This window comes from Copadichromis virginalis, linkage group LG13 (genome assembly GCF_057382275.1).
Source record: "Copadichromis virginalis isolate Kocher_CV1m ecotype Utaka linkage group LG13, C_Virginalis_male_GT1.1, whole genome shotgun sequence".
Lineage (NCBI taxonomy): Eukaryota > Metazoa > Chordata > Actinopteri > Cichliformes > Cichlidae > Copadichromis > Copadichromis virginalis.
Genome location: NC_140630.1, coordinates 31,947,797 through 31,959,621, shown reverse-complemented (window position 1 = coordinate 31,959,621; position 11,825 = coordinate 31,947,797). Strand labels below are relative to the sequence as shown.

Sequence of the window (11,825 nt, the reverse complement as noted above, 5' to 3'; positions counted from 1 at the left end):
TATTTGCACACCACCCTGTGCCATTCTCCACTTTCTGACCAGAAAAGACAAACCACGGGTCACAGTCGCAGCACCCCATCCATGTCTGATCTTCTTTCGGCAAATCCAGCAACACTGCCAGAGATTTTCTGTTTGTGTGATCTTTAAAGTATATTTGAAAAAAAAAAAAAAAAACGGTCCAGGAACAGGTCACTTTGGTTAATCCTGTGTGAAAATTTGTAAATATTTGTATATATTTATCCTTCTCTGACTAAAATTCATGTTTTAGAAATATTCTTGTTTTATTATTATTTACCTTTGAAGAGTTTTAAATTGACAAATTGACAAGTAAGAGCATATCAAAATATATTTTTAACTTATTTCGGAACTAATCTTTCTAGTATGGAAAAAAGTCTGTCCATCCTGTCCCTGCTCTCCCGTTCTCTCCTCTCCTCAGCCTCCCTTTGGTACTGCATGTCCTCTTTGATGAGCTCAAGGAGCTCATCCTGTCTTTCCCTTCTCCTCTTCCTTCCCGTTGCTGCTGGCTGACCTCCTTCCTCATCCGTCTCCCCTACCATCTCGCTTTGGTCATCCACTGCTATACTTGGCCCTGGAGTGTCCTCAGGGAGAGAGGAAATAAGGACAGGGGGCCTAATGGAAGGCCTCTGTCCCATCACCTCATCCATGAGGCCAAACCAGGGCCAAGTAGCAGCAGTGGGCTTCCCACTGACTCCCTCACCTGACCCTGGACACTTGCAATCCTAAAGGCAGAGGAAATCAGAAATGACAGACAAATGTAAACAATACAACTTTTAGTAAATGTACATTTATTAAATTTCATTCTTAAAAATTATCTTCTTGACAGCACACATACTTTGTATCTTTTCTTTAAGTTGTCCCACTTCTTTTTGGCCTGTAAGGGGGTGACTTTCCCTTGCAGGCCCATCTTCTCAAGAATAGTCCTGATCGCACACAAAAAAATAAGAGAAGAGAGAAAACCATAACAACTATGATAATCCCTAAATCCAAAAGTTTTCACAGCAGAACACAAGAGGAATACGTCTGGACATCACAGGTTCTGTACAGAATGAGGGTTATTGAAACCGTACTCAGATGAATATGATGTGTAAATTGATTTATTCGTGTACCTCCATCCCACAGTCACTGAATTTTTTACCCCGGTGAAGAGGTGATCATTTTCTCCTCTAGTTTTAATAAAGTCTGCCGTTTGCTCTTTGCTCCCTATAAACATATCACAAAAACGTTGATTGGGAAAAATGTAAGCGCCAATGAAAAACCGTGGGACCCACCATACAAGCTAGTTTACGGACACTTTTTATGAAGATTGTTTAAATAAATATTACAAGTCTATGCAAATTCACAACCCTAACAACATAACCGCTATAAAAATTTAATTTTTGTACCACCATATTTTCACATACTTACATTTAAAAGTGTATTCGTCTCCCGGTTTATCTTGTGCCGCCATCGTTACGTGAATGAAGTTGTTCTGGGCTGGCAAGCTATCGAGCCGGTGGGGTGACAGACGTCACCGAAAACGTTCCATGCACTTTTGCAAATATGCAATATCTTGACAAACAAAGCAGATATTTGAAGTTTACACACCCACATTCTCGCCTGAAAATATGTTAAAAGTTTATTTTGTGACCCAGAAAGATTAATAAGAGTAATTTTAAAACTTAGTAGCGGCCGCCATTAGCCGGAAACTGGAGCTTGGCTGGGCCGCGCTATGAATTCTGGGATATGGTGGGCCACGAAGGACACACCCGACCCATCCTTCAAATTTGGAAAAAGGAGCACGCATTTGTCGGCTGCATTCGGAGGGGTCTACGAATTTGGACAGCCTTCGGCGCGTCGCTGTGACGTAATCTGTCTACAAATGCGGCCTCAGGAGGATGCAGCCCATGAATTTGGACACGACAACTGTGTTGGAACGACGACTACAAGAAAGATGCTTAAAAGCAGCTCAAAAGAGAATGGACTGTATAGAGACCGATTGCGTCAAGAGGCAAAGCAGCGGTACTTGCAGAAAATAGCGTGCATAGGAAATGTGGAGTCAGCGCGTACAAGTCGTCATTCAAACAAAGGTAAGTCAGCTCGAGTACTGCGTGTGAAATGCATTTGATTTCCCTGCAAACATTCACATTAGTGCAGCATAAATTCATTCATGAGGGGAAATTACAGTGAGAACATGTGGAGGCTGTTAGAGGGATAACATAGTGAGTTCAGTGCATTGATGAGACATTGTCCTGAAGGATTTAGTTATTATTTATGGTTAAAGAAATTGCACTAATTTATTCATAAATAATCCTAATTATACATCTTGCTTCCATGTTTGTATCCTGTGTCACTAAAAATACATTTTATTTTAATTTTATACATTGATTAATGACCTGCAGAATCTCCTTATCATATTAAGTGATTCATAATTGTCACTTTATGCTTTCTACATCGCTAAAGTGATGACATCCTTGCATTACATACTTTAGGTTCATTTTCTGCAGCCAGGTTTCTGACAGAGAACAGACAGATTTACACTATAACATGCAGCGTTCTATAGATGGACACATAAAGAAATGAAAAATTACATGTATGTGCTAACTTTCTAAACACTTTGTTACATTTATGATAAAGTAGATAAAACACATTTGTGTCGGCCTTGGCTCATTAGTTCTTGTCTTTAAATGAACTTTGTGTGTGTTTCAGGTCCTGCACTCTCAAAGACTGAATGAACCAGCATTGCAGCCATGAGTCACTGTGAGCATCACAGGGAAGGTTGAAGCCGCCCACTGCAGCTGTAAGGCCGGAGTCGCAGAGACCTGCAGCCATGTCGCTGCTCTTCTGTTTAATGTAGAAGCAACAGTGTTGATCCGTGGCACAAGGACTGTTACAGATGAACCTGCATACTGGGTTTTGCTGGGTAATAATACCAAGATACAGCCAGAGGTTGGCCATAAGATAGACTTCTCCTCTTCAGCTGCCTAAAAAAAGACTCTTGATCAAAACATAAACAGACCATCCGTATTGAAAGGTAAAAGGAGCCATCCTCAAAAAAGAAAAATCCCACCTGCTACTGTGGAGTTGTCACTGCTATTGGATACTTTGCTGGAACACAGTAAAGCTGTGGGTTGTGGGAATGACCCATAATGTTTTATCTAGGGGTCTAGATTTATGCCTGTAGTGCACTGCCGTGTAAATAATTTGCATTTACTGAATATCTACTGACTGAGTCCCACTGTTCAAAAGTTGAATAAAGAAACAAACTAATTTTGCCTCTTTTTTTATTAAAACCACTTTATAGAACATCACATCAGTTACAGTGTAGAATCCATGTCATTTATAGTTTACAAATGACAAAATGTTTACACAAATCATGAGTGTTTACATGATATCACCCACTACTAACATTACTTTATTTACTGTATCTTTTGAAAAAATACAGCAATTTTAACAGCACAAGACTTAAGAATATTTAACAGGAGCAGGCTTCATTCTTCCCTGGTTTTATTATCACACTGTTCACCAAACGCAGCAAACCTTCACCATCTTATCCAGGAGGGTCACCTCTTCACCCTCAGAAGAAGTAATCTGATTGGCATGGTGGTATGTTTGAAGCAGGTCCCTTGTGTAGCGCTGGAACCCAGTCACGATGTTTCTCCAAAGCCCTATAGGAACCGCTCACTTTAAAAAACAACTTTATTTAAAAAGTCATTTTATGCCTGATACAAACATTTTAAAAGGCAAACCATGCACAAGTTAAACAGATAAATTTTAGTTTTGCTTAGTTTTTTAAGTATAGGAATGGTTATTATGTTTTAAAAAATCATATGTAATAATTGTCAAATAACATAAAAATAAAACAACATAATAATAAAAGCATAATTGACAGAATATATCGTAATGATAACAATAGCAACACCTCACTTAAAAGAATCAGAATCAGAAAGGGTTTTATTGCCAAATGTTGAGCAGGTTTACAACATTAGGAAATTGCTGCGGTGCTTGGTGCAAACATACTGTCATAAACGCTTAAATAGATATAAAAATAAGAATAAGAATTAAAAGTGCTAAGTAGATAGATACATGAGTGCAGGTGGTGATCAATGCCAAACATGGAATGATGCAGTTTGCCCCACCTGGGGCACACAAAAACAGCTTTTCTTTAAAAGACTATGTTAGCACATATCTAACCCATGTGAAAAACCCAAGTGGGTCCTACGTGTGTTTCCCATTTTGTACCAAGTTAAGTGTTTCCCATGTTTGACCCAGCTAGGACCTACTAAAAGTGCCCACTTGGCATTGCCCACATGGGTTTAATGTGAAGAACCCAAGTAGGCCCCATACAAAAAGACCAGTTTGAGCCCATGCCCATATGGTACCCATCTAGCCCGAGCAAAAACCAGGTGGGGCCCATATATACATGTTGGCTGGGATGGCACAGGGCCATTTGTTGGTCATTGTTCTGTGCCATTACTGGGAGCTTTGAAGTTTGATATACAGATTTTGGACTTTGGGGGACATCTTGTGCTGATCAAGCTGCATGAAGATTTTTTGGAGCACTTCAAAAGTGAAGCGAAAGGGTTTTGGATAAGCTAGGTTGAGTGCATAGATCAAACCTAGAAGCAGGGCACAAGCTGAGGCAACCGAAGTTAGTTCATGCAACACTTCCACACCCTCAATGACAATGCCAATGTCTTCAGGTGGCTCCTGCAGTCCCTCCCCCTCCTTCCGAATCACATACACTGCCATGGTGACCTCCTCCAGGTCCCTCTGAACATCATCTGCTCCACAGTCCTACAGAGGGGTACAAGACACAAACACAAATCATCATTAGCCTCACTTCTTACTGTGATTAAGTGTTTGGGTGATGTACCAATATGTGTTATGTGCTGGGCTATTTCTTGGCTGGGTGTCATCACACACCAGAAACAGCAGAGAGAGGTGTATCAATCTGACTCTAAACAAATTGTAAGCAAGAAATATAAGATTTCCCAACATGTCAAACTATTCCTTTGAACTTAAATAATCAAGTAAGCCCGTCTTACTTAAAACAAAGTCAATCCAATATGTAATGTGTTGTTGCTGGGAATTACATAATGTCCAATATGGTCATGATAATAAATACATGTCAGCAATCCAACTAGGGTTCACGTGTTATGTTTGTTCTAACAGTTAACTTTTTTTGTGTCCCTTTGACAAGATGTGCTGACAAACTGTTGAAACTTACAAGGTATTCCTTGATCAGGCCATCTGCATCTTCTCCCAGGAAGATGGTGAGGGCTTTCAGCACACATTCCCTCCGATGATTAATGTCCACAGTCTAGAACAACAAATGTTGATTAATTTTAAACTCTAAATTTCATAAGACAGACATTCTTACTCTTATTGCTTAACTTACATGTACTTTATTTAAAAACAGTAATTCACAAGCCCAGAGATTCATTACAGAAAGAAAAGGGGATGAGTTCAGTGGTGTATTTTTTGAGTCGCTAAAAACATTCATGCATATGAAAGCCATGATTAGCACTGGCCTGCCCATATTGTCTTTATGAAGGATTCAGATATATTTTGACAGCCCTCTTAGTTACGAAGTATCTTGTTTGATGGTACAGATTTACCTGGTCCAATGTATCCATGATGTTCGCAATCTTTTGGCGTGTTGCTCCTCCTTTGGCACGTATGACTTTGATCAGCTGACTTGAGTGCATGTCTAACTGGGCCATGAACTTCCACTCAAGAGGAACAGCCATGAGCCTCTGGAACTCTGTATTTATCTAAAAACAAAACACAAATGACAGTAGATATTGTATTATGGAACAAAATGCTGAAACTGATTGTATGCCAAAATGTCTATATCCCAAAAAGTATAACATATATGGGAATTCAAAATGTAAATTCTTTCATTAAGTTCAGTGTTATAAAATCTCAACCACATCAAGTTATGACCGATTCATGAAAGTTAACTGCAATAAATCCTGAAGCATACAGACTTCGATCACTTCAGTTCCATTCTTACCTCTTTCTGTGTGAAGAGTGCAGGCCATCTGTCCTTCAGTTCCTGAATGCTTGGTTCTTGGTTTACCACCTCATGTCGTCTGTAGGCAAACGTGTTAGCCATTTTGTCTGCGATGACCCTTTCATTATCCCTTATCCCGATCTCTGTCAGAAGTTCTAATCTCACTTTTTCCATGCTGTCCAGAGTCTCACCAGTAGGAAAGGATGGATAAAAGTTAGCTTCAGAACGTTTTGGCTTCTTCACTTAGGGAAAGCATCTGTAGTAGCTTTAGATTTCAGTGAGTTTACACACAGCTCTGGACACCCCTGTAATTTGAGCTGGGTCCTGTAGTTTGCCATTTTGTACTTCAGTCGTTGTTTCCAACCGTAGCAACCATTGAATGATCCAGGTTCTTTCAAACATGGGTGCTTTTTGATAAGGGCCTCTGCAGCTGCGCAGAAATGTGCATCCTCTGGATAGGCCTTGTAACGGTAAATTTCTTCTGCAACTCTTTTCAGGATATCAGACAGCATTCGGGCGCTTAAAGTCAACATTTTTTGGCTCACACGGTACTCAGTATTCCCCCTCTCTAGCTGTAGCTCTGTGTCATATGAAAATTGGGGAATTGTAAAGTCTTCTGGCCACTGTTGTGTTCGAGATGACATAGATTCAGGGGATGAGAGGATAATTGTGTCATTTGATGCCACCGAAATACCGTCATCAGACTCAAATGAAAGAGACAGAGATGAAGTGGACTGATCGGCACTGATCAAAGGTGGATTTGTTTGCTGGTGGATCACTTTGATTGTCCCCAAATTCCGAAGTTCGGTGGTAGAATTCAGATTGAAGAAGTCGTTGCCAAAGTCTTGGTCCACGTATTGCAGTCTGAAGTTACCTTTTAACCCAAAGGTAGTCTTTATCGTGCTGAGAAGGTCTTCAAGTGACTCTGGGATGCCATTTGGAAGAGTCAGCTTTTCAATGTTGTTCTCTCCTAAAATCACCTTCAGTCTTGCAGGTGTTGAATCAGCCATGGTGGTCTGAGAACAAAGCACAAGCACAGTTAGTGAGGATCAACATGTAAACCACTGACATTTCCAATTAGGAGAATTTAATGTCAAACTAGAGGAAAAGAGAGAAGGCAAAGAGAGGAGGAAAGGGGAGGAGAAAATGAAGAGGAGAAGGGAGGAGAAGAGAGATGGCGAGAATATGGGAGACATTGAAGAGAAGAGAGAAGGAGAGGAGGTGAGGAGAATATAGGAGACAACAAGGAGAGGAAAGAAGAAAAAGAGAAGAGAAGCAGAAGGGGGGAAGAGCATAGGATTAGCATTCACTGACTGGAATCCAGCAACCTGCATTAAAAAAATGACATAACTGATGAATTGCCAATGACATCATCACACCACTTTGGCTTGCAGTATAAAATAAATATGTTCTGAGAACACATTAGTATTGTATGGGTCTGGGTTTTGTTTTCCCACTTAAGAAAATACTTTATCATATTTTGAGGCCTCACCCTTTAAACATGGACATATCTATTCAAGGTGACAAGACGCATCCCTCTAATTTTGTAGTCTGCCAGTGGGTAGGTATCATGCAGTTCTTGTGGCTCAACAAGTTCCACTTCTTTGCTTGGTGATGTTTTGAGATCATAAGCTCTGTAGTGTTCCATATACCATCCGCTAAGCTTTTTCAGAATGAAGATTAGTTTGTCCTGCAGTATCACCTTTTGGATGATTTCACCAAACTCTGGCAGTCCTCCCAGTGAGCCGTGGATCAAGATCATCCCACACTTGTAGATTAGTCCATTATATGCTACACTTTTAGCCAAGCACACATTGTCCATATCTGGAGACTTCTGTCTCAGTGCATTTGAGATGTCCTTGTTAAGAACATCAATGTGAACAGTGGAAACATCTGTTACTTCCAGTGGGGGTTTGGCAAAGCTAATTGCATGCAAATGATATGCAATCTGATACTGATGTCTCTGTGAAAGGGAAAGAAGTACATTTTTGAAGCATCTGATGTTCCTTACAACTCTTTTAAAAAAACTATGCTTTGCTTCGAATCGCATAGTCCATAGTGCAACCAGTGGCCCAAACTTACGGATCAAGTATGGATAATGTTCCAAGTAGTGGTGCTTTGGTTTAAGATTAACATCTGGGAAAACCTCTTGAAACTTGATTCTGTGCTCGGAGATCTTAAAACCAAGATATGCAATGGAGTCCTCAGTATGAACAGGACTGACAACAAGATCAACAATGTCCTTCAAGTCTGTTAAGATGTGCCAAGCAGGCTCCTCACAGGGTACACTCTGCCCAACGAACAAAGGCAAAAATCTGGTAAGACTCCAGTTCTCGTGTGCATTCCCTCCTACACTTTTTTTGGATGCAAAACTGAGAGCCACAGGATGAGGTCGATTTGTTTTGTCAGCCCACTTAAAGTTGAAAGATGATATTGCTTCATTCAATGTACATAATGTGAAATACTTTTTTTTGATTAACAAATTGAGGCAAAGCGCAAGTTCAAAAGGAACAATTCCCTCAAAAAGATCATGTACAACATCAGGTGGAAACCCAGTGGTAACATCAAAATGTGAGAGGTGCTTTGACAAAATACACTTTGATTTCACACCATAATAACTGGGCCATTTGTTTTCCTCGATAATTCGTAAATGATCTGCATGAATGTCTTTTGTTCTTAAAGTAAAGACTTCACTTCTGACTTCAATAGTCTGGAACTCTGATGTTTCTGCAGTGCAAAATCTACATACGTATGTCCCTGAGAAATTTTCAAAGAATCCAGCAATACTGTGTGCACCAAGGTTGTCGGCAACAACACACTGAACAGTGCCTTTTACTGTTCTGCCCAACTTTGACAGAAATATCCCACTCTGTTCCAAAATTACAAGATCATTAATTACAGGTTTTAACACTTTCTCATACCCATAGCACTTCAGATCATTACTTTTGATTAAAGCAGCCAAATAGATTGAGGTTAAAGCAGAATTACAGCCTGGTGGCAAATTACCCAAAACCCAGTACAATCCACAAATTTTATGCTTCCTCCGTGATGTACCAAGGGGATTACATATTTCGAATTCATCAATGTATAATATCAATGAAATGCTTTCCTGCTTGGACAACAGTCCATTTTCATGGAAGAAGTCACCATCGAAGATAGTTTTGTAGTGCACAGAAGTTTTTTGAGGCTGATTATCTACAGTATTCAAATTAACAGCCTGATCCAAGATTGTCTGGCAGTCAAGAATATGCTGCAAAGACTTTAAAATTGAAATATATTGGAATGACTTGTTATTTTTTCGGTCAAGTATATATTCCACTGGTTCCACTACTTTAAAGTGGCTCTTATAGTATGCTTTTCGTCTCCAAGGACTGGAAAGTGGACCTTTATCTCCAATTGCTTTTTTTACAGGGTTTGTCTCACAGAGTACACTGGCTAGCTTTTCAACAACTGACTGGTCAAATTGGCATCCGTTGTCTTGTAATACTTGGCTAATAGTCTTTTGGGTAATCGCCACAGAAACAGAACCAATCAAATAGTTTAACTCCTGCAAAAGCTCATCTACAGCTGCATTAGACACAAGAAAGATGTGTTCCAACTTAAGGAGCACTGAAGCAATTTTAAGCTCAATATCCTTCTCTAAGTTATCAGAATACCCATTGTCAAAAGCAGAATTTAAATTTACATCACTCTCTATAATTTCCACATCTGAAATATCACTGGCAACACTGGCACAAGATTCATCAACAGAACTTATTCCAGGCTTAAATGTGTTCACTGTACCAGAGTGTTTTCTGTATTTATGACTTTTGAAGTTCTCATAGACATTGGTTTTATATTCACAGTTTTGGAACACACATGTTACAGTCTCCTTATTTTTAAGATGCTGATAGATATGTTGAAAATATTCTCTTTCTGTGGAGAGTTGATTATGGCCACAAATATGGCAAGTGAATGTGGACGCAGCTTTGGAGACTGCTTGTTGGGCAGGGTGATTTCTTGATAGATGGCTCAGTAGGGCGTTCCAAGTCTTGAACCTACATGCACAATTTAAATAAGTGCATGGATATGAGTGGCCTCGTCCGTAATGCCTATGAATCAGTTTGTAGTGTTTGAGCAATTCAGATCTTTTTGTTAATGTTGTCCCACAGTCCTCGCATCTCCACATGAAGCATAGCACTGGAGAAACAAAGAGACACGCTTTACTGGGTGTATATAAATAATTTGAGAAAACACAGAGGGAGAGTTGGGCAATATTACAATATATCAATATGGTGATATGAGACTAGATCTCATCTCAGCTTTTTGCCACATTGCCCAACACAAAGCAAATCATTTAAACACAAAATGTATTCATCAAATGTAGCCAGCCCTCTCTAATTAGATTTTAAAGGGATAAGTTCAAAACAAAAGTTTAAAAACAAAACCCAAATGCCCATAGGTACATTTTTTTTTTTTTGCAATTGTTTTATATATAAAGCCGATTCCTGTTCAGTGTAAAACTGAATTAAGTTTAAATGAGACATTACTATTTTGAACTTGCATACCTTTGTTGTTGATGAAGTGAAAGTACGCAAGTTCACAGGTAAAACGAGCTGCCTGGCACGCCTCCACACAGGAATGCCCCTCTTGAAGTAGTCACAGAGCTGAGAAGAAGTTAGGTCAGAAGGTGGCGATGGGGCATCACATTGGACACCAAGCCAAAGGTTGTGGCACTGTCCAGGGTTCCAACCAGAGGTGATGTAATCTTTCTGCCATCAGCAGACACCCCTCTAGAGAGGTTGACAGGAAGGAAAGGAAGCGCTACCTAAAGATCCTAAAGATTAAAGATATGTTCGAGTTAGTCTGTCGATCTTTCATCATGTTTACAGTGTTCATCTGCATCTATGTACTTATATATGTATTCAGACACAGACCAGAAGTGTGCTAGGTCTACAAGAAATCTGATGGCTGTATTTTCTGTGTTCAATAGTGTAATACTTTCTTCTATGATTTCTAATTTTGATTTTCTGCCGCACACCATCTCCTTCTCACACGGCTGATCCGTGCGTGTACGAGCGCTGCACGCACCCTTTCTCCTCGCCTTCTTAACGTCATGTACATTGAAAGCAATGCAAGCGGCAGTAAATGCATGCTTCCTGGAGCCACCACAGCTAAACTTTACCTCCTACATCACCCGTGGCCGTGACCGCATTAACTATTCGCGCCGACAGGCATACTGCGAACAACCACTCGTGTATAAATGCGCGCGCCCGAAGTAACGTAGTCTGAAGAGAACCGCGGCCCAGCTTGCCGCTATAATGTGCTAATGCTAATGAATAACTAACAGTAAGCCAACACCGACACACTGCATGAATACACAACTTTAAGCTAGCATTACGATATTAAAACAAGAGAGTACCGCCGGAAAACTACTAACTTAACCTACATGTCCAAGCACAAACTACCAACAGGTCTGACATTTCGCTAATGTTAGCAGGGCTGAATGATAGCGGTTTGGTCAGGTCAGTTTACTAAACACTTAACAAACTTAACAATGCAGTTGGAATATTTTTATATCTAATATATTAAAATATGTGTTCTACATTTGACTTACCTTCAAGGACTATGGAAAAAGTAATATCTTCGTTACCTTATTGACCAAATTGTTCACGAGGTCCTGCCTGCAGCCAAGTGCCTCTCAAATTGTTGTTCTCAACCGCAAGTAGAAAATTCTGGAGAAGGCGGAGACGTCATGACATCAGACTGCGTCACGAGAAACCTAATTGATGCAGGTTGACTCTAATGAGAATAGCAGGTTACATGTGTA

General features: G+C 40.0%; 2 protein-coding genes across 4 annotated transcripts; both read right to left on the bottom strand.

Annotated features, from left to right (window-relative positions):
• Positions 1–349: 349 nt before the first annotated feature.
• Positions 350–1,468, bottom strand: LOC146695984 (uncharacterized). The gene is made up of 4 exons (XM_085476680.1): positions 1,426–1,468; positions 1,128–1,221; positions 854–941; positions 350–740 (listed from the first exon to the last, which is right to left on the bottom strand). Exons 1-4 carry the CDS (start codon positions 1,466–1,468, stop codon positions 357–359), a joined length of 609 nt encoding a protein of 202 aa, XP_085332806.1. The 3' UTR covers positions 350–356.
• A 2,210-nt stretch (positions 1,469–3,678) lies between these two features.
• Positions 3,679–11,744, bottom strand: LOC146695983 (uncharacterized). 3 transcript variants are annotated; one of them, XM_085478482.1, is made up of 5 exons: positions 10,564–11,736; positions 6,017–7,032; positions 5,619–5,774; positions 5,228–5,320; positions 3,679–4,794 (listed from the first exon to the last, which is right to left on the bottom strand). In XM_085478482.1, the coding sequence occupies exons 2-5, from the start codon at positions 6,188–6,190 to the stop codon at positions 4,471–4,473; spliced, it is 747 nt and encodes a 248-aa protein (XP_085334608.1). In that variant the 5' UTR covers positions 6,191–7,032; positions 10,564–11,736; the 3' UTR covers positions 3,679–4,470. The 3 variants fall into 3 exon arrangements, with proteins under 3 accessions (XP_085334608.1, XP_085334609.1, XP_085334607.1); XM_085478483.1 differs by lacking the exon at positions 10,564–11,736 and adding an exon at positions 7,509–7,927; XM_085478481.1 differs by lacking the exons at positions 3,679–4,794; positions 5,228–5,320; positions 5,619–5,774; positions 6,017–7,032 and adding exons at positions 7,515–7,979; positions 8,099–10,195 and having other exon boundaries at positions 10,564–11,744.
• Between the last annotated feature and the right edge of the window lie 81 nt (positions 11,745–11,825).